Genomic DNA, 21,843 nt, shown 5'->3' with positions numbered 1-21,843 from the left:
ACTTCGAAGTCACTCAGACAATACCTGTCAATTCGATCAACCAGCCAATGCAGCTTTTTTGAAATCGTCCATTGCTTTACTTTGGATTCGACTGAATGGAGCCATGTCTGAATGAGCATACGAGTCTGTAAGAGGATGAATATGCTCACGCAATGTGCATCGTGTGTCCTATTCTGCTCATCTCCTGGATTATAACATCAATATCATCCTCAATCGATCTTGATGCTATGTAGGAAGACACATTGATTAGATTGCGATTTGATCAAGTTTTGATGTCGCATTTAGATGAAATCGACCTACCAGAATAATCACCGATCTTAATACATCTCCTCAATTCTTTGATCAGCAATTTGATGATCATGCACCAGACCAATATCACTTGAGCATCGACCTCTTGAGATGGCTAGATAGGGAATCATACGACATGTTAGCGATAGTCAATCATCTGAACTGCAGTATATAGGATCGTGGTAACTCACGATAGGTGGTAAACCTTTGATCAAATTAGCAGACTTGCGTCCAGCAGCAACAGCAATATCATTCTCCGTGTCCAGTGAATTGATATCATGCATCAACATCTCACTAGCGTATAATTGATGATGCTACATGCTATATGATCAGCTATCAATCAAGCCGTTTGTTTGTAGGGTAAAACGTACAAGTAAGATCGTATGACTTCTTATAACGGGTTCGATAGATCCTTCCTGCTGAGCCAGCTGTCTCCTTTCTTCTGGGGAGACACCATCAATCCCAAGACTCTTGATATACTGATTGAGCGCTCTTGAACATTCATCGTAGTCTTTTGAATTCCTATATTTCGGTTGGTTCAGCCAACCTGGAGGTGGATTCGGGGGAGGAGATCCGTCAGATAGAGCAGTAGCGTATGAATGCCATGCTTGGGAATATTCCGAGTCGTCCGTGGGCGTCAGAAAGGCGAGTTTGGATGCTCGTTCAAGGATCGCCACCTATTGTAGGTTTAATTAGCTTGACATTGACGATTCAGTGAGAATATGACTTACAGCTTTGATCCATCGAATGCTGTATGATGTATATTTTGTCAGTCACATCCCTAGTCTGATGGACAGTAGCGGATAACTCACTATGGTGAATCTCCATCAGGATGAGGATGCGCAGTGCCTTTGAATAGATCTCTCACCGTCACATCATCTTGTAAAGTGACGGATTGCTATAAGGATGTTCATACTCAATCAGCTTCACTCCGAAATGCAAATCAGACCTCTTAGAGAGATACCGCACTAACTGAAGCAATCTCATCGAGGGGTCTTCCGAACGGCGTAGCGATATCGTCGTCTCTCAAGGATGATGGGAAACCAGTTGCGAAAGCACCGCATTTCTCGATCGCGAACACACACCAGCTATTCAAGTGGCCATCAGTCGACCATGCCCGCCATCAATCATGAGGTGACAATCGTAACAGTGATACTTACAAAGCATGGACTCTTTCAGCTAATTCAACCGCATCTTCCGGAGGCGGCAACAGGTGAATTCTATTCCTCAAGAACGGGTTATCGGCCTGAGTAGGTCTGAAAGTGAGAGAAGGGATTTGATGTATCCCAGTGGAAGTGACGAGACTACAGTAATAATGTAAGTACATGATGCAGCGGTTCAAGTTCAAGTGCGGGTGAGAACATACCGGACTGCGAGACCTGCGATGAGCCAGCCCTAATGATACCGAAAGAGTCAGTGCCTGATCGTAAAATGAGATCAGGACGCCGTACTCACCTCATGATGTCGACCGTTGGTATACGAGTAAGCACAAAGAAGCATAGCGGCTTTGACAGCATCGATGAGTCTATCACTATTCGGACCAGCAGAATCGAGGTGTCTACAAGCTTCTGCGAAGAAGTGAGCTTCCATAGGTACGAGATTAGGCGATGCTGTCATTCGTGTTGCCCATAGATACTACTCACGCATTGCGACACTGTTAGTATTTCGCAAGCTTAAGAGAAAAAAGGAGACATGCTACACACCATAGCATTTAGTAAAGCCAAACTTGGTCTCCTTCTATCATGGAATGTCATCCTGAACCAAAATCTAGGTACACTCATCTCGAAGAATAGTCGACAGTGTCCAAGGAAAGTATCAAGTCTAGACTAACTTGTCAGCGAGTACTCATAATCAATATGCAGCTTAGTCCACTCACAATTTCTTCCTATGTTCATCTCGCAAACTATCCGTTTCTACCCTACTTCTAAACAACGAAGTTCTATCGGGCCCTCCAGATCTTTGATCAGCTCCGTTTGACCATTGTCCAGATTGCGTTTTCCCCGTTCTCCTCTTCTTGCTTCCTGAATCAGGGGCATTCGCATCCGCATTATCTTCCACAGCTTCTTTACCACTTTCGTTTGCTGGACTGAATAAGAATTCACCTAATCTCTCTGTCAACTTGTCCACGGGGTCGCTCTCTGCTATTTCAGCGGTATACCGCAGATTGGCTACTTCAGCGTACATCGTCTGTGAACCAGGTGGCGCATGAATAGATGTCGAGCTGGGTGTACTGACGCCTGCACTTCCGCTGGGTGTAAGTACATTCTGAGTAGTCGAGGTTGTAGATGATTCGGAATTAATCGAAGATCGCTGAACGAGTGGTTGAGCGGTCATGAAAGCGCTATTGGTAGAGTACTGGATTTTAGGTTGACCTTGAGATGGAACCAACGGAGAGACTGACTGTCTTGGTTGAGATATTTGCTGAGCAGGTTCGGACTGGTAGGTGAATTTCGGGTTGAGATTCTCATCATTGACACCTTGATCAAAGCTGCTGCCAGGTATGGGGGAAGAGGACGATACAAGTTTATAGCCCTGTTGGAATTGCTGAGGGGTCTGTATGGATGGATTCGCGGGAAAAGGGGCAGTAGCGCGTGAACTATTACTAGGACCAGGAACGTATTGCGCATTCTCTGTGTATGTGGGGTATACTGCATATTGATTCGATTGAGGGAAAGCCGTCTCGAATGCCGTTTGGGGAGGTGTTGGGACGTATGGGGTATATGGTTGTCCGTTCATATTGACATTTGGTGTGAAGCTCGATGGGTTGGTGTCGTCCCCGCTGACGGGGAGAGTATAGTTGAGATACTGATATTGTGATTGAGGATCGTTCTGATAGGATTCTCCATAAACAGGTTGTGGAAGACCATTCTCATCATATGTTAAAGGCTGAGAACTGAATGCAGGGGTGAGATTGGGTGCAGTCCCCTGAGTAAGGTAGTCTGATATTTCTGCTACAGCAATCGTCGTCAGGTAATTATTGGAGCATTTCGTTAAATGAACGTTACTCACCAACTCGAGATTCCAATGCCTGGACTTTGGATATCTTCGCCGGTGGCTGATATTCACACTCCTGCTTGTACTTGACACAGCTCGAACATGCCGGTCGCTCCCCGGAGCACCTCTATACATGCTTTGTCAGCCATGAAGAGGGCAGAGGATGAAGGATACTACTGACCAGCTTCCTTCGTCGACAGAATTTACATGCCCTAACAGTTATATCAGCTACAGTAATCGGTCTAGAGTTATTATGTATATGACTTACATTCCACGCCGCAAAGAAGTACCGGAGGGAGCGATATGTTCAGATGATGGGATACCGGATGGACCAGAGTCTACCAAGAGAATGAGCATATGGTATAGCCAACTGGACAAGATATCTCTTACATGAGGTGCCTGGCCTTTGGGATGATGATTGACCTTGTTGTGATCTACTTCTTGATTAGCGAATCGATATTGGTAGCGTAAAGGCACACGACTCACCCTTCTGCCATGAGTCCATTGAGATCTCCTATCCCTCGATGCCCAATCAGTCTCTGCTATGATTACATGTACATTCTCACTCACCGGTTGACGAGCTCGATGGGGAGCATTCAGATTGGGAAATCTAGTGGATCCTGAAGTCTCTGACCCTCCCCCTCCACCATCATCAGGCGATACCGACGACTTATCTCCCAGACTACTCGGAACACCTGACATCCTCCTAGGTTCATTGTTGTCACTAATCATCTCTCCGTAATTCTGCTGATATATCACGTTGCTGGGAAGAGGTGGGAACTGCAAGGGATTTGTCTGTTGATGCTGCTGTTGCATTTGACTCCAATCATTGTCGTATTCGTTACCAGGATACCAACCTGTTAAAGACCCGTCATTCTGCTGACTCTGCCAATCGTCTAAACCCGGCTGGGGTGGTTGTTGTTGCATGATGCGATTGTATGTGGAGTACCGGTAATGATGATGATGGTGGTGGTGTGTATATGTGTATGTATGGGATGTATGGGTTCACTGGACTAGGGTATCCTACGATGAACTGACGACTGAACAAAAGCTGATTCGGAACGATGAAGTAAGCAAATGAGCAAATGAATGACTGAATAACCAGGGAAGGGTTTTTTTCTGATGATGTTCTCGGTCTTAAGGGTTTACCAAACAAATCAAGTACTGTAATCTAGTCGATCCTATCCTTGTCGGCCCCCGATCCTTGCTCGTTGAGCGGTTGAGCGACGCCGAGGTATCCTGTGTCGACTCACTGACTCAGTGTCCTGTTGTCTACAATCGACGCAATGGTTCAAGGTGGGGGTGGATCTCAGATAGATTTCGGATTAAAGTTGCTAGAACAGGGAAATTAAGGGTAAAAAGCCAAAAAAAAAGGTTAACTGCCTGATGAGGTTCGCATGTGGATGGGAGGATGAACAATTCTTTTTTCCCTCTTTCATGAGCACGGGGGCACAAGGATAACGAGATGATTACACTTTAAATCAAGCCATCATAGGATGAAAGATCATATATATCACCTTGCTCTCTTTACTAGCTCTGAAAGCGATGCTAATTGATGTGCAGGCACATTCCGTATATTGCTCATGTCATGACTGGACATGTGAGTGTATATGTACGTGTAGCTATCTCTTCTTAATACTCAATTTTGCGTTTGTTGCCCCTTAGGCTCGTAGACATGAAGCCATGAAAACAGGTAAGGGCATTAGATGCCCCATGAGAACCTGGGCACTGGAGGGTGATTCGGGAGATCTGATCGAGTTCGAGAACCCAATCGGCCCGGGACAGGTTTTCGTGATCGTGGTGGCCACGATCTACAAATTTGCTTTTGACCGCATTAGGCGGTACCTTATCGTGGCGCCGTCCATGTAGCTACTACTGGCATTAAACCAAAGCTTGACGTACCTTATATATATTTTATGTACATTGCATACAGTTGGCAAGTCTGAGCTGGCGATCACGATCTGCGACAAGCATCCTCTGATGAATATGTACAGTGGATGTAGGCAGGGGATTTTCCCCTCGCTGGGCAATATTTCTCCATGGTAATCTCGGTGTAATCTCTTTTATACAGTCTCTTACATATTGTATATGCCCATGTGATATCAGTGGTGCAACATTCAGATTCGATGACATGCCATTATCATACAACTTCTTCGTACTTACCTCCTAGTTCATGATCCATTCACATCGACTCGTCCTGACAAACCGACATGCTGCTCTATCTGTAATGACACGCAGTCCAGGTCTAGAATTTGGATCCTTTATACTGGTAAATGAGAGACTCGTCTCATTGTTGGAGAGCTTCTCGACATCCCTTGATGCCTTCAAGCTTTGTGTTCTGGTTCTCAGGCGTAGCACGATGAGCATCTCAAGTGCTCAATGCTGTAGCACAAAGAAATTATCCACAGTGCATTATATATATACAGTCTCCTCAGATGTCAACACCAGAATTCAGAACATCAGATCCAATCTCTTCAGACAGGATATATTAGAGACTCTTCCTGATAACGATGAGTTCAAATGGATATCAAATTTTAAGACGCTTGGTCTTTCTGGTAAGCCTTTCACAGTAAGTCCCGTGCGATATGCCACGCTGATGGCTTGAATCTTTCTCATTCCCAAGAGGGAGACCGGGTCCTATCCATGCTAAAGAGGGCAGGCCAAGATAGTAAGCTCTAATCTCATAAGTTTCGTGGCTTTCCTAACAGCGATTGCGAAAAACGCACTTCAGTTCCGTCGCACAAGTATCTTTTTGAAGGGCTTCCAACAACGGTTGAAGAGGCTTTCTTCCAGTCTGTGCTTGGTCCAATAACGGATAGGTCCCTTGGACGCCCTGCGCAAAGTGGCAGCGAATTCTGGACCAGCAAGACAGATGGGAAAATCCAAAGTATCATGGCTTTCATGTATCCTCAAAACTCAAAGTCATACGATCATCAGTAAGGCTACATTCCTCGGGTATCCCCCACTACGGTCATACTGCAGTATTACAGTACTAATTCACGATCCACCTGACAGAGATTTCAAGTACAGAAGTGCTCAATGGATGTGGAGTAGTCTTCCTGATTACAAAAAATCCTGGATCGTGTCCGAGGCGAGTCAGACTCCATACCGTAACGTGAATCGCGGAGAACGTTATGCTGATCCACTTTCCGCAAGTCGGGACTGAAATGCAGTCTCTTGGAGAGGACCATAGGTTTCCCTACCGAAGAAGCAATAGAGATCAAACTCTTAGCAACGGATCCGGAAGCCAGACGACAAGGTCATGCCAAAGCATTGCTTACCGAGTTGAAAGCTGAATCACGAAAGAGTGGAACCCCAATTTGGCTTATTGCTCATACTGAGGAGGCAGTAAGTAGCATTGTCAGTCCATGAAAAGAGATCATTATGCTGACTTTAAGATGTGCCTTAGGTTCAAATGTATAGAGATTTAGACTTTCAGAAGACTGGGTCTGTAGATGTTGATATCAAAGAAGGGACAGCGACAATGACTGCTTCCACATACAATCCTGCCACTCAAGAATGAAGGGCACCACTATAGGTCGTTGTTTGATTGCTTCTAATGTGGCTGATATCTCACGAGCGAAGTCTTTTGGCTTTCATCGGTTGGAAGAAAGGATAGGAGTATGCATGTCCGATCAATCGAGCGACGGCAATGATGACAGGGCCACGATGAGAAGGAGGATCTTGCTTTCGGTTAGCAGGGTGCATTCTCGTTGGACAAAGGTTATTTGAGAACAGGCTCCCTTGACAATCCACAAGTCGTTTCAAGATCGAGTCAGTCATTGTGTGTCGGGCACGCCAGAAGAGGATCTTGGAAGAGTGAAATCTGCACACTACAGTATGTTGAGACTCCCCGCCGCGAGCACAATGTATACAGTATCCTTTGAGATGAGTTTCTGGGAAAGATCTTCTCTTATAGGTCAGGCGTTTGGTGTTAAAGAATAATATAATAGCTTTCAGATGGGAAACTTCAGGCTACAGTCGGATGTCGTTACTAAAATACAATCTACCATCTCCCAATGACCCATGGACTCACATACACGACCTACGTACCTTTAGGAGCTTCATCAATAGACCAGTTGCGCGTCTGCCTTAGTCACATCATACATACCATGGCCTCACCGAACCCCGCCACAGATGGTCAGGATCAACTTGAGGTCGGGAAGTACAGACTTGGGTCCGAGAACGATATTGCGAATCACCGCAGATACTCTCACAGGTATGCTCGCTAACCTAGAATGTATTGGAAATGGTGATTTGTTTGTATTTCGTCCTGATAGAGGAGGATCGGGACCGCATTTTAGAGATTATGACGGTGAATTTAGATGAATGTGAGTTGTTCTTCCCTGTACTGAGCTGTTCCCTCAACACTCATTGTACAACCACATCCATCTTGTCCTACATATAGCCCCGCTACAAGTACAGTACTTCTCAGACGTTCCGAAGGCCAAATTCGACTATGTACTACAAACGTTGGGTACGGCATTCGACCCGAGAGCTCAAGAAGACAAAGCTATAGCGAGCGATATCTATGTGAGCAGATCCAATGACGGGACGATCCTAAGTGTGATGAGCTATAAGGTACCAAGAGAGAAGTACGGTGATACGTGAGTGCCGAGCATCGCTAAAGGTTAACGCGCAATCTCTTACTCGTATTGTACACATTGTTTCCATTTGACCGACTTGCTATCACAGACAATCAGAGTTCACGTATCATTCCAATTTTTCAAAGCAGCTTGAACACATTCCAGGTAGACTCGAATGGATACGCTCAGTAGGTCCATCTCGGAAGGGAATTAATGCATGTTCAAGCAGCTGATTTTGGAACATACGAAGTTGGAGCCTACTATTCGAAGATTAGATAGATCTGTAGGATACAATACCAAACGCGGCATAGAACTTTGTTGGCTAGAGACAGCTAGAGAAGCTCGATCTTTAGGACATGGTAGTGCTCTACTGGAATGTCTGAAGTGCACCTCAGAGGAAGAACATCTACCATTTCATCTGCTTACTGCAAATGACGATGCGGTGAGTACAATTCACATTCATTTTAGGATAACAGTTAGCCATTCTTGACGTGCATCTGTTATCACAACAGTTACGACTATACAAGAGAAGAGGATGTGAACTCGCGGGAGATGCTACTATCACAAGTCCCGACGGTGGAAATTTCATACTCTCTATTTTGACCTATACTCCCAAGAGTGGCATAAAATTTAGAAAGAGGGATGCGGACAGTTACATTCACTCTTTCGTCAACATGACTTATTTGATCAGTGACTATTGTTCAACTTAACGACAAAGCGCCGGTCCTCTCTCCCACACACGATATGCATACATTGACTTGAACGTGGAATTGGCTGGTCCGAAATGGGGTAGTGTCACATGTCAAGATCAGATACATGTTCGAAAGTTATTGAGACCGCTTCTCTGATGTTCCACTTCTGGTCTCAAAAAGCCTATATGCAACCTTTGTAATACCTCATATACGTCTTAGCTCTCAGTATTATCCAGAACCACTCGTTGTCCCTTTCTTGGAACCGTCACCGGCATCATTTATAGAAGTTCCTTTAAGCACAAGGCAGAATCGCTCTGCTTCTGTCGGTCAGTACTGTACAATCAGTGGACATTTACGTATATAACGAGGTAGTATATACTCATACCATGTATATCAGTTCATCAATGAAGTCAGCAACATGGAAAATTCATTCAACACGGAAATGGAATCTCGTCGATCATCTCGGGATGCCGTTCTGCTTTCAGAGCCACTTGCCACCGAAGCTACTCACATCTTACGAGAGATCACTATACCTACCAGTAAGTAGATACACTCTCTGCCGAAAACTGAACGATGATCGTGATCGTTATCAGAGGACGAAGCCAAAAGGATCTTGTCAATCATAACCCAATCTTATCAGGATAGTAAGTGGCGTACGCATAACCCCGGCTCTGGAGGTATGATACAGTAGTGGGGTGACAGATGCACACAGTTCCATCCGATAAATGGTTGTATGACGGTGAACCCGAGCCAGAACGATGTTCGTTACTCTACTTTTTCGGACCGCAATACGATGATACCATCGATCTTCATGGCAAAAGTAGCGCTAGTAGCAGTCAAGCAGGCTGTGAGATCTGGACAAGCAGTGATCTCAATGGAGAGATTCAAAGTGTTATGGCTTACAAATTGCCTCATAAGGTTTACGAGGCACAGTGAGCCTCGACGACCAGTACTGTACTTTTTCTAGATCAGGCTGACCATGAAATCGAAAAGAGGAATCAGGCACGTCTATGCTGAAAGACTGTGGGAAGATCTTCCGGAAGATAAAGTAAACTGGCTGAGGGATGAGGTGAGCTCTTTGAGAGCAGTACCTCTTCCCTTCAAAAAGATGTACAGAGTTGTGACTGACGGTCAATCAGTCAGGGGACGCGTTTGACGAATTAAGAGCGACCCTCGATTTCAAACCTGAAGACTCGGTCGAAGTACAATTCCTTTTCACGGACCCATCAAGTCGAAGCAAAGGACATGGGGCAAAGTTGATCGAGAAGATGAAAGAGATCTCAGAGCGGAATGGACTTCCCTTCTGGTTGTCTGCTCATAATGATGGTGCCGTGAGTACAATATTCAAGGCAGTGGGTCAAAGTGGCAAATGAAAAGAGAAAGATACACTCGGCTGATACAGTAGATATCATCTTCGTGCAGCGTAACTTTTACGAAGTTAAAGGAGGCTTGAAACGAGGATCAACAGTGGAACTACCTTTTGGTCATGGGAAATCGTCTGATATGACTGCTTTTACCTATAATCCTGACCAGTTGAAATCATGAGATGGTACAGCGAATGATGGTTCCAGTGACAACCTTGTATGATTGTTAAACCGAACAGCTTCGCTATCCTGATGGCGGTCTATGAATAGGATTTCTCGGATTCCGAAGTCTGATTGAATTACATACAGGTATAATGCTCAAGAGCTCTATATTATGGTCCATGATACGTATGTACTGCAAGCGGACCGCCTCAACTCGCCGTTGTACTGCTTTTGAATCCAAGCTTGTCAGTCGTTGGTGCTGTGCATTGGAAGGCGATTTTGCAGAAGGTCGAAGGTTGCAACTGATCTCGGCCCTCCTACCTTTGATATCAACTCTACGTCGAGAAAGGCCTCCTCGGTGGGTGTTCCATTGCTGCCCTACGCGTTCACAATTGGCTCATCATAGTCTTCATGTTGGGATTGTCATCCTTTCTGCGTTTCAGTCAACAGGTTCTGAACGTTGAGAAGGCGTGAAGAGTCTCGTACTGAATACATAATTAGCTGTTGGAAGGTCGATTCTGACCGAAAAACTCACTATGTTCCAGTACAGTACAGCATATTCGTGATGTGCAGTCCAATTAAGGCGGACGGGTGGACCCAAATGTACCTGAACTCAGTACGATAAGTCTTGGAATGAGCTCGAAGCTTCTTTAAATGTCAAAAAGGAAAATTCCATCGAGCTTTGTTTTCTGTATATAGATCCCTTGAGTCGTAGTCAAGGACACGGAACGAAGGTAGTCAAGAAAATAGAAGAGATTTCAGGAGAAAGTGGTCTTCCGGTGTGGTTGGCGGCTCACAATGACGGAGCGGTGAGTCACCCTATATTCAATGCATTGATGATCCTGCTACTGCAGTTCCTTGGACATGTCACTGATGATAAATTTCACCGTGTGTAGAGAAGGTTCTATAACGATAAGGCTGGCTTCGAGCAAGGTTCAACTGTCCGACTCCCACTTGATAATGGGAAATCAACTGGAATAACTGGTTTTACCTATATTCCAACCACTTACAATCCTGAAGAAAAGTCAGCTCACGATTCGAGGAACAGTCTTTGAGGTCTGAGGATATCTTAATAATGCCTTAGAACATGGTGATTGACACTGTAGCGTTCTGATGACCGCTTTACGTTTGGTTATTGGAGTGACTTAACGAGTTGATACAAGGAGTTATCATTCAGTACATGGTAAAGAAATCAGAGTTTTTCACTGGATCAGGAACGACAGTACACAGTAATTATAAGTTATTAGCCACGAGACGAACACTACGCAATGCATGTAAAGATAAAATAACAACAAAGAAACATTACACAGATGAGTGTGAGGTGATATGATATTTCGACTTTCATCCCAACCCATTCAATTCCTTCACTTGCCTTCTCAACACTTTATAATCTGTCTACACAGCTTGGAATACTCTGAGCTGCTTCCTACATAACCTTAACATAAGCCGTTGAGGCCCATCCTATTCGATTCCATGTGTATCGTATTGTGTTTATATGTTTAAATAATATTCCACATTTCCTCCTATGTAAGGTAAAATCAACAATCAATGATTGCGCCCAATACAGATGAAAGAGTATAAGACTTACCATCGCACAACAGAATTTCCCACAAGCCACCGAAGCAGACAAAGAATAATCGCTAATTGAGATTTTCTGATCTACAAATTGATCTGCAAAATTATCGGCACTACAGTATCCAACAAAAAAAAAAAGACAAGCATCCTGTCAGTAATTGATTCCAACCTTCTGACTGAATATCGGCTGTGATGGATATGATATGATGACTCACCCTCTTGCCATTGCGCCAACGAATACGCAGACGGAGTGAGTTTCAGGCAGGGTAGGTAAAAATTGAGATAGTCGGATGGTAGGTGCGTCGGCGGAAAGTGCTAATGGAAACAGACAAGAATATCAGCTGAACCTTTTTTTTTGTGTCTTTGAGGTGACTTACTGAGTTTGATGGTGTTGGTAGGTAAGTGATCGGTGATTGGGTTCTAAATGAATAGTATATATGTTAATTCCAGCGATTCACAATAGTCATATCGGTTGGAAAGCCATGAACTCACCTTGATCACTCTCAATAATTTCTCACTTCCGTTAACACCTCTGATAGACAATTTATGTAATAATTGGACTGCAATATCCATGAAGGGGTCAGTTCAAACTCACCAACCATAACAACCTTTCCTTGTGTTTCACAGTAGAACTTACCCATCAATCCTGAGAACCTCTTAAAAGTTCTCGGTATTCTAACACTAGGATTCACCTCAATCAAGACTCCTCTAGCAGTATGGATGTACACTTGGAGTAAACCAGCTTTGTTGAGTGGAGAATCAAGGAGTGTAAGAAGGCACTGTGAATTTACGACGTCAGCTGCTCTGTACATGAATGTGAAGTGACGAGAATGCTAGTACCCACCTGATGGGTAATATCTGGTCTGGCATCCGCTATATCCCTTCCTGTCTTTGCCAAAATACCTTGGTGATCATCACAATTCAATAAAGCGTATTTAGCTTCTTTACCTGACGAGTTCTTGCCTCCTGATCCGGATGATACTCGGTATGCTTCAAGGCATGCCTACGAAGCAAATAAGAACATTGTCAGTACATTGTCACCCCGACTAGCGAGAGATGACCGCAGCATGAGAATGACTGTATTTTGGAGCAGAGAAGTTTGACTCACCTGTGACAAAACCACAATCAACCGTCTAGTATTCTCCTTGGCCTCCAAAGTCTTAGGTACAGTAGCCTGCTTAGGTACGAAATCCGCTCTAGTCTGCTGTACACCCTTTCGACCATTACCAGAAGAAGAAGAGGAAGGTAAAGGTTTGGTAATTCGATTGGAGATTTCACCAATAGGTATATTACCTTCTACATCTTCTGCACCATCTCCGACCTCTTGCTCTTTCTTGACCATTGATTGCGCAACATCATGGAATGATGTTTTACCACTGTTGTTAGAGGGGATAGGACGAGAAGGGTTGAAGATGGGTGCTGAGGCTGACATTTTTGATGATTTAGGTGGTGGGGTTGAAGATTCCGCTGCTGCTTCGGAGATACGCCTCTTGGGTGGTGTACCGGATCTGTTGGACATTTTATCTACGCTCTCACAGGTTCTGGTGAAAGGGTTCAAAGGTTACGGATAGATGATGAAGTTCAAAGTAGGTTGTCGAATTTGAATTTTGAATAGGCAAAATCAAAAGTTACTCGAGTATGGATGGTATCACTGAAAATTCGTGGTGGTCTCGTGGCAGAATCAGGATTCAAATTTCGAACTGGCTAGATAGGCGGATAACCCTGACTCATAACACCTAACCTAGCTATGCCTCAATCATGCTTAATCAAATGCCTTCATTCGGTCTGTTCAGTGCGATCATATGCAGACAAGGCCCTCACAAAGAAGTGAAAGCAGGCAGGTGCAACGTTGCAATACCACAACTTATCGAATTTTCAGAATAACTCCATCACGATGAGAGAAAGCACGTTATAAGAACTACAAATTCCACCTAAAAAACCGCTTAAGCAGAGTGGAGGATTTCGAGGAATTCCTTTCCAGCAGCACCGGGAGCGGTCTTCTTGACTGAACCTTTCTTGTCGTGCTCTTGTCTGAGGAGTTCGTGTCTTCTGAGAGACTTGGCGTAAGGGTTGAGTCGGAAGAGGATGGCCTTGTTTCTGAGAGGGTTCTTCTTTTGGGTGAAGGGTCCTAATTTCCGAACGTACATAATTAGCATACGACTTGTAGACAATATAAGATGGAATTTTAAAAAAAAAACACTTTACTCACTCTTTTGGACGGCAGGACCGGCGGGTCTGACGACGGATTGGATTTCGTCAGAGTTGATGAGTCTGGTGACGTCTGAAGAGGTGATCTTGGCGGTGGGGAGGTTGAAGCCAGATTTCTTCTCGTAAACAGAGTCGAGGGCGGCAATGGCAGCTTCGGTCCAGATGATGAATCGACCGACGTGACCACCGGGGGCAAGTTGGAGAAGGTTAAGAGATTCAACGGGGCAAGTCTCAACACCTGGGACGTTCTTGAAAGCTCTGGTGAGACCTTCATCCTTGGCGTAAACGACTAAAGGACCTCTTCTTTGTCTGTATCTTCTGTTTCTCATCTTACCCTTACCGGCTCTAAGCTTTCGGGAGTTGGAAACCTTGGCGATATCGGGGTAAGCGGCAGTAGCCTTGAGCAACTCGACGGCTTCCTTGGTCTTGGTGACTGACTCGAGGGAAGAAGAGACGACCAAAGGAACTTCTTGGATTTGTTCGATTCGGTGACCTCTAGCGAGAACCAATGAAGGAAGGGCGGAAGCGGCCAAGGCGGAAGCGACAGCGTATCGTCGTTGGTTTTGGTTGACCTTGACGTGCCATTTTCTCCAGGTCTTGGTAGGAGCGAACATTCGACCACCTCGACACATGTTACCGAAAGCGGCTTGACCGGATCGTTGGGTACCACCACCACCTACACGAGGGATACGAGCGACAGCTCGACCGGTACCCCAGGATTCGGCAGAGGTTTGGTGACCGGCGTTCTCAGCGACAGCGTAAGGTTGTCTTCTGTTCTTAGCGATGGATTCTGAGGGTGGAAAAGTTAGCACAGAACATCTCCAGCTTACAAGCGATGCAGACGGGGCATAGAATATCCTTTTCTCCTTCCGTCTGATATCTTGACAACCTTTCCATGAAATCCCAAAATCTACTATCCACTTCCTGAATCCCCTCTCTTCCCATTTGATCCTCCATCTCTTATACACATATCCCTATGCCCCGTCTGCTAAGCAGCTCCAACTCACTGTGAACTTGTTGAACGACATCCAATCTGATAGGAGCAGTGAAGACGGCTGGGAGGGGGACAGAGCCGGAAGACTCGCCAGAGGCGGACCAGACGGTAACGGTAGGTCGAGCAGCCATTTTTCTATGTGAGTTGCAGAATATTAGTTCTGATCTGTGCAGGAATGTATAAGAGATGGACTGACGATTCTTTTGAAAGAGACTTGAGGGATGAAGAAGGTATAACTTGGAGGATGGATGACGAGAAATGGTCAAATGCCAACGACCAGCACACAATCCAATCCACCAGCATGCACACCCCCCTACCATACAGAAATGAAAAATGTTGAATTCGAGGTATCGGCGTTTCGTCTGAGTATCGGCAATTTGGTGTAGCTACAATGGTTGAACAGTGTGGCACCCTTGCCGATCCCGTCGTGTGTCTGGCACGTGGGATCGATCGTCCGAAGTTTGAAGTTGAACGCGTGGAGGTTTGAGGTTGAGCTGAAGGGCGTCACTGCGAGCGTAGCACTAGCATCCATCCATCCATCCATCCATCTGCTCGAACACATCCTTGGACAAAGGTAGAAAGGAGCTCAGTCCAGTATTCGGTTGGCACAAAGGAGTGCGCTCAGTACATCAAGCAAGTCCTCCTTCATGCCATTCACCACATAAGTATAAGAAAAACGAATCAAGACAACGGAGGGACAGCAAATCCGTTTCAATAATCATCCCATCCCAAGTCAAATATCAAAAATCAACATCACGACACAAAGATCATCAACTCTCTGAGACTATATCAGATCAACTGAAAAAGTCAATCCATAGATTTCCTACTCGGCTCTTTTATGATCAATCATTAGATCACCTCCATGAAGAGGCCCTACCCACCTTCCACTTCCACGTCAACCTCCAACTCCTCCGCTTCTACAACCTTACGACGACACCTACACTCCAACTCTAATTATCAGCAGGATATCAACGGGAACGGTGAAGCGTACGAAACCGATCTCAGTGATCCTAAACCTTGGGAATCCAATCGAAATCCTCGTTTATACGGTTCACGTCGTGACGTTTCCCATCCTACTTCCTATATAGATAAATTAGATTCACCCACTGGTACAACTTCCGGGGACTTACCGCTTTACCTACACGAAGAGATGGAAACCCGACGTAGACATACACCCCAACCGCCCCTTCCTCCTCAATTAGAGAAGGAGGTCTCACTGGCTGATTCACGAGGAGAGAAGGATCAGTTGCTTTTTGATGCAGAGGTAGACGATCAAGGTAAATGGCAGAAAGGACACGGAGCTGGGCCTGGTGTGGGAGGAAGAAGAGGACTGCCACCTAGACAAAGGATAGGAGGATGGGTGAGTGCTGTCTACCATTAGCCTCTATCAAGGATCTGTCATCATGCGTAATTAGTGTGATCGCTAATGCCTTCTTCGTGTCCTTGGTATACCCCCGTAGAGAGGTATAATGATCGAGCATGAGGAGATCATCTGGACAGCGGTATATACGATATTAAGTATGATCACTAGATACTGGAGGATTGGAGCTGCCAATTACGTGGTATGGGATGAGGTGAGTATACCTTCCACATATATGCATATACCTATGTCATATGTTTGAGCTGATGTTGTTCTGCTCATGGTCAGGCCCATTTCGGTAAATTTGGTACTCACTATATCAACCGAGATTTCTATTTCGACGTCCATCCACCACTCGGTAAAATGCTTGTCGGTTTAGCAGGTTTATTATCAGGTTACGGAGGTGGATTCGAATTCAAGTCCGGTGTGGAGTACCCTGCGGATGTCCCCTATACCTCTATGAGAGTCATACTGGCATCCTTTGGTGTAGCGCTGGTTCCACTTGCGTGGATGACAGCAGGTGAATTGGGTTGGTCGAGATGGACTAGACATTGGGTCACTATCTGTGTCTTATGTGGTGAGTAAATCATATCCCATTTGAGAGGTGTATTATGTGCTAAATGAAATACTTTTTTGCCCCGAAGATATTGGATGGCTCTGTATTTCCAGATTCATTCTGCTAGACTCCATGTTGCTCTTCTTCACTTTTACTACTACTTTGGGTTTGGTCAAATTCCATAATCAGCGACATGAGTGAGTCAGCTTCCAGTTCTCGGCAGACTCTTGAGAGCTGATAGTTTACCTTATCACATAGCCCCTTCGGAGACGATTGGTGGGCATGGTTGGTGTTCACTGGTTGGTCGATCGGTTGTGTATGTAGTGTCAAGTGGGTAGGGATGTTTATCACTGCTTTGGTTGGATTATACACAATCGAGGATCTATGGGATAAGTTCGGTGATCTGTCAATGCCTATTGTAAGTAATACGTACCTGATCTGTTTACAAATGACATCAACACCAAAGCTGACTGTGCTGAATATTGGACATAGCGAACATACATCCAACATTGGATCGCTCGAATATCATGTCTCATGGTATTACCATTCATAGTCTACGCAACATGTTTCAAAATTCACTTTATGGTTCTCAACCGATCTGGACCAGGTGACGCCCAGATGTCAAGTCTGTTCCAAGCTCATTTGAAAGGGAATGATTTCGCCGAATCGCCATTGGAAGTTGCCTATGGATCTAAGTTGACATTAAAGAATTACGGATATGGTGGTGGATTATTGCATTCTCACGTTCAGACCTATCCAGTTGGATCATTACAACAGCAAGTAACATGTTATCATTACAAGGATGATAATAACAATTGGATCATTACACCTCAATGGTCTGATGATCCTGTTGATCCCGATGGACCTATTAGATACCTTCACGATGGAGATACTATCCGATTACTTCATTCATCGACTGGTCGAAATTTACATTCTCACCCTATCGCTGCTCCAATCACGAAAGAAGCTCATGAAGTTGCGGGATACGGTAATGAGACGATTGGAGATGAAAATGATCTTTGGATAGTTGAAGTTGTTGATGATACGTCAAGAGGATCTTTCAAAGCGGGAGAAGAAAATAAAATTCACGCGTTAACGACTAGGATGAGATTCAGACATCAACAATTGAATTGTTACTTGCGAGCGGCCAATGCGGTCTTGCCGCAGTGGGGATTCAAACAGGTTGAAGTGACTTGTACGAAAGAAAACAATAAGAAAGATAAACATACTTATTGGAATGTCGAGAGTCATTGGAATGAGAGGTGTGAGTGGATCCATTCGGAGGATTTCCAGCTGTGGTATTCAAGAAGCGGGGCATTCCTTGCCTTATGGAGTCGTCATCTGCTAATATCTCTTGTCTGTTATGTCGCAGTACCTCCTGGAAATGCCAAATTGTACAAATCACCATTCTGGCGAGATTTCGTCCATCTCAACGTAGCCATGTGGACCTCCAATAATGCTCTTGTCCCAGACCCAGATAAAGAAGACATCTTAGCTTCTAAACCATTCGATTGGCCTTTCCTCCACTTAGGTCTGAGGATGTGCGGTTGGGGAGATAATCAAATTAAATTTTATTTGCTGGGAACTCCCATCGTCTGGTATTTCTCTACCATATCTCTGGGTTTGGGATTGCTCCTTGCGTTCTATTATGCTGCGAGAGCTCAGAGACAATATAAAGATTGGAGGAGTCAGGAGGAATGGGATCATTGGTTGTATGTTGGAAAGGTCGCTTTTGGAGGATGGGCTTTACATTTCTGTGAGTGGGGTTTTGGATCAGTAATCTGTATAACACCATAGAAGAGTACACGCTGATGTACATTTTGACGAAAAGTCCCATTCTTGATCATGGGAAGAGTAACGTATCTACATCATTATGTGAGTTATTTCTTTCCGTGCAAATAATACATATGCTAACGTATCTTGGTTCCTACATAGCTACCCACCCTCTACTTTGCAGTCTTAATGGCAGGACATGTCCTCGACCATTTCTTCTTTGGCGGTACTCGACGAACCTCGTTTAAGAAAGGGGTGTGGTTCGGGATCTGGGCCGGTGCGGTGATCCTCTCTTTCTGGTGGTTCAAAGACCTTGCTTTGGGTATACATGGTCCGGTGAATGATCATTGGGGTTGGTTATGGAGATTGAGCTGGAATGTGAGTTCTCTACATATCTAGCTTTTCGGTGTGGGTAGGGTTGATAGCTGATGATTTTGATTATTCACTGAATATAGATTTACAACTAAGCTTTTCACTCAGCAATAGTTGAACAAAATGATGGATGATCATGTAAAATCAAAACAAACAGCTGGATCACATGGACGATAGTAGATGTGAAACAAGATCCCTCCAACGAAACGAAACAAACCAGACAGAAGATCAGAAACGATGAATCAGCCCATGTGCATTATTACCTTTCTACCCTTTACATAGAATGATATACCCCAACAAGCCCTGTTTCTCTTGCATATTGAATATCTGGTGGAAGTGATTATGGTTTGATGCATGCATACAAAGTTGAATCGAAATGAAATGCTCCCTTCATTCCTCCTTCTTCATCGACATTGATAATTATGATATGTCATTTCGTAGAAAAAGACTATATTACATTATGGTCACTGATCCAAGACCCACATTTCATATCTATATTTCGTACCCTTCTCTTCATTCTCCTCCTCTACTTCAAACCCTAACCAATCTTGTAATTGCTCATGAGTCGATTTCTTCCATACCTTCTTCCCATTTTCGCTATTGCTGTGGGATGTGAAATCCTCTAAAAACGCATCGCACTCGTATTCCGGGGATAAGATCCTAGTGAGAAGTACACGGTCTACCATTGGTGGAGAGGAGGTCAGGCAGGTGGTATATAGTTGAGAACCACCTATTAGGAATGTCCTTGAGGATGTGGAAGAGAGGGAGGATAGGGCGGATGGGAGGGAGGTTTTCGCAGATGCATTGGGTGAGTTGGAGCTGTTGATCATTCATGATCAAAGGATAAGAGATAGAATTAGTCATGCATATCAATTGAATTCTGCTGAACTATCGAACTTGAGCTTAAATGATACCTTCAACTCACACATCAACACCTTTACTTGAGATCACCAAATTCCGTCTCCCTTTCAAAGGTCTAAATTTCAATGGTATACTCTCCCAGGTCTTTCGACCCATTATAACTGTATTTTGTTGCTCCGGGTCTTCAGAAGGGTTTTCACCTGTGGTTACTATTCTAGCGGGTGTCCAAATCAACAAACAAATACAGGATGAATGGCAGATTTGGTTTTGTAGTTGAACGCACCCCTAGCGAAATATTTCATTTCTCCCGGTAATCTCCATGGTAGACCACCATTCAACCCGATCCCATTGTTGGTGGTCGCAGCTACTATGGCTGTTATAGATGGTTTGGTGCTGGAGGTAGATGACATCCTGGATAATCTAAGGAAGGCAGATAGCATGTGAAGAGATAGATAGATATAGTAGAGAGTATAAGAAGAAGAGTTGGTTGGATGGACGCGACTGAACATTTCATTACTCCTTCCTCATCTCGTCAACGCGGTCTGATGAGGATGCTTAAGTGGGTGACTCAAATACAAGGTAGAAGGCAGATAGGACATGGTGCTGTGCGTCATGCATCATGAATCCATCCATCCTGATACCCAACTCGACTGTGGTGATAACGTCCAACCTCAATCGAACGAGTACATCTCAAGTCATCATCTACAGCACTCCCATCTCCAACTATATCCCATCATCATGCCAGTGAGCTGACTCCTTGTGTGCTATCGAGAGGAACTCACCAGCTAACACCCTTGACCTGTTTCAGGCCTACCACTCCGTGTTCAACGATGATACCTCGGTCAGACAGGTAGGTAACATGGCTCTGTTACCTATCAATACCAAGATTAGGGGACCAGCACCTCTAGCAGGTAAGTCATATCACGGATTCCTTGAACACTCTTCACTCAATTGAAAGACCTCAAGAGTAGCGATCAAACGCTGATCTTTCGCTTTTCCAGCCGATCCAAGTCAACCTGATATAATCGAAGAATCCCTTGATCTGTACGTGCTGGTAGAGATCAGATCAGCTTTGTCTCTCGTTGTGTGGTATGATAACATATAGCTGAGGGCAAGATGATTGTCATTCTCATAGATTCAGAGCCAATTGTCTTTTCCGTAATTTCGAGATCAAAGGTAAGTCTTTTTTCCCTACCAAGCTTTCTGAAACGGTATGCTGACTGTTTTGTTGCTCGACGTATAGGTCCAGCAGATAGGTTGATGATTTACTTGATCCTATTCATCTCCGAATGCCTAACGAAACTCGCCCCGACGCCTGGTAAACCTTCGCCAGGATATCAAGAAGCCTTGAAATTACTTCAGACTCAAGCAGTGGATACATTCGCTTTGCCTGGAGATGCTGGTTTCCCTTTGAATTCTTTGTATCATCCTCCAGCTAGTAGAGTCGATGCCGGTGAGTATAGTCATACTCAAGACTATGAATAGTGACTGACACCTTCTTCCCAACTTTCAACCTTCGTTCGTAATTAGACGCCCTCCGATCATATCTCACTCAAACACGTCAAGAATTAGCTATCAGACTAGTAGACAGATTATACCCCCATGAACAGGTGTTGGGACCCGACGGTCAACCGACTGGTCAAGTGGGCGGTAGGGCAAACAAACCCAGCAAATGGTGGATGTCATTCCAGAAGAGAAGGTGGGTTACCCATTTTTATGCAGAGCCAAAGCAATTTGATTGGATTTGGTGGAATATGTTATACTGACGTGTTTTTAATCCTTCATTGCTTTGTTGCACTTTAACAGATTCATGGGTAGGTCGCTTAGCGCATAATCATCTTTCATCCCTCGACATCCGCCTGATGGAGGTGTCGAAATCGACTTGTATAAGGAAAGAAGCAGTAGTGCATAAAGGGGATAGAATAGATGCCGAAGAAAAGAAAACAGATACCTATAAGATACCCATTTCATCCATGCAGAACAATATTGTAAGCATCCCAAAATCAAACATCAAATGATTGATGAATGCGTCGCCTACATATCCATTTTGGCGTAGTC

At 44.6% G+C, this 21,843-nt stretch overlaps 8 protein-coding genes across 8 annotated transcripts; 4 read left to right on the top strand and 4 right to left on the bottom strand.

The window, feature by feature from the left end:
- Positions 1–36: 36 nt before the first annotated feature.
- V865_005609 (uncharacterized protein) lies at positions 37–4,209 on the bottom strand (the record flags this gene model as incomplete). The annotated part of the gene is made up of 18 exons (XM_066229378.1): positions 37–91; positions 150–225; positions 301–403; positions 480–602; positions 660–965; positions 1,020–1,038; positions 1,101–1,186; positions 1,262–1,376; positions 1,449–1,592; positions 1,655–1,683; positions 1,744–1,923; positions 1,992–2,109; positions 2,165–3,239; positions 3,298–3,409; positions 3,464–3,494; positions 3,551–3,620; positions 3,769–3,796; positions 3,853–4,209. 18 exons carry the CDS (start codon positions 4,207–4,209, stop codon positions 37–39), a joined length of 3,027 nt encoding a protein of 1,008 aa, XP_066085475.1.
- A 1,965-nt stretch (positions 4,210–6,174) lies between these two features.
- Positions 6,175–6,805, top strand: V865_005608 (uncharacterized protein; the record flags this gene model as incomplete). The annotated part of the gene is made up of 4 exons (XM_066229377.1): positions 6,175–6,218; positions 6,298–6,373; positions 6,439–6,630; positions 6,692–6,805. 4 exons carry the CDS (start codon positions 6,175–6,177, stop codon positions 6,803–6,805), a joined length of 426 nt encoding a protein of 141 aa, XP_066085474.1.
- A 2,173-nt stretch (positions 6,806–8,978) lies between these two features.
- Positions 8,979–10,105, top strand: V865_005607 (uncharacterized protein; the record flags this gene model as incomplete). The annotated part of the gene is made up of 6 exons (XM_066229376.1): positions 8,979–9,099; positions 9,154–9,204; positions 9,273–9,492; positions 9,554–9,629; positions 9,700–9,891; positions 9,983–10,105. 6 exons carry the CDS (start codon positions 8,979–8,981, stop codon positions 10,103–10,105), a joined length of 783 nt encoding a protein of 260 aa, XP_066085473.1.
- Positions 10,106–11,585: 1,480 nt separating this feature from the next.
- V865_005606 (uncharacterized protein) lies at positions 11,586–13,180 on the bottom strand (the record flags this gene model as incomplete). Its single annotated transcript, XM_066229375.1, has 8 exons — positions 11,586–11,609; positions 11,675–11,774; positions 11,877–11,976; positions 12,039–12,081; positions 12,154–12,221; positions 12,299–12,440; positions 12,506–12,664; positions 12,770–13,180. 8 exons carry the CDS (start codon positions 13,178–13,180, stop codon positions 11,586–11,588), a joined length of 1,047 nt encoding a protein of 348 aa, XP_066085472.1.
- Positions 13,181–13,604: 424 nt separating this feature from the next.
- On the bottom strand, positions 13,605–14,994 carry V865_005605 (uncharacterized protein; the record flags this gene model as incomplete). The annotated part of the gene is made up of 3 exons (XM_066229374.1): positions 13,605–13,789; positions 13,871–14,659; positions 14,877–14,994. The coding sequence occupies 3 exons, from the start codon at positions 14,992–14,994 to the stop codon at positions 13,605–13,607; spliced, it is 1,092 nt and encodes a 363-aa protein (XP_066085471.1).
- Positions 14,995–15,725: 731 nt separating this feature from the next.
- On the top strand, positions 15,726–18,951 carry V865_005604 (uncharacterized protein; the record flags this gene model as incomplete). Its single annotated transcript, XM_066229373.1, has 9 exons — positions 15,726–16,223; positions 16,324–16,437; positions 16,512–16,800; positions 16,868–16,976; positions 17,038–17,197; positions 17,272–18,043; positions 18,152–18,535; positions 18,611–18,654; positions 18,715–18,951. The coding sequence occupies 9 exons, from the start codon at positions 15,726–15,728 to the stop codon at positions 18,949–18,951; spliced, it is 2,607 nt and encodes an 868-aa protein (XP_066085470.1).
- A 437-nt stretch (positions 18,952–19,388) lies between these two features.
- Positions 19,389–20,195, bottom strand: V865_005603 (uncharacterized protein; the record flags this gene model as incomplete). The annotated part of the gene is made up of 3 exons (XM_066229372.1): positions 19,389–19,743; positions 19,850–19,994; positions 20,069–20,195. 3 exons carry the CDS (start codon positions 20,193–20,195, stop codon positions 19,389–19,391), a joined length of 627 nt encoding a protein of 208 aa, XP_066085469.1.
- A 328-nt stretch (positions 20,196–20,523) lies between these two features.
- Positions 20,524–21,619, top strand: V865_005602 (uncharacterized protein; the record flags this gene model as incomplete). Its single annotated transcript, XM_066229371.1, has 7 exons — positions 20,524–20,529; positions 20,594–20,696; positions 20,787–20,829; positions 20,921–20,961; positions 21,029–21,238; positions 21,316–21,484; positions 21,592–21,619. 7 exons carry the CDS (start codon positions 20,524–20,526, stop codon positions 21,617–21,619), a joined length of 600 nt encoding a protein of 199 aa, XP_066085468.1.
- Between the last annotated feature and the right edge of the window lie 224 nt (positions 21,620–21,843).

The sequence above is a fragment of the Kwoniella europaea genome, chromosome 1 (assembly GCF_036810445.1).
Source record: "Kwoniella europaea PYCC6329 chromosome 1, complete sequence".
Classification (NCBI taxonomy): Eukaryota; Fungi; Basidiomycota; class Tremellomycetes; order Tremellales; family Cryptococcaceae; genus Kwoniella; species Kwoniella europaea.
The sequence above is the reverse complement of the archived record's forward strand: the minus strand, read 5'-3'. Positions and strand labels throughout refer to the sequence as shown.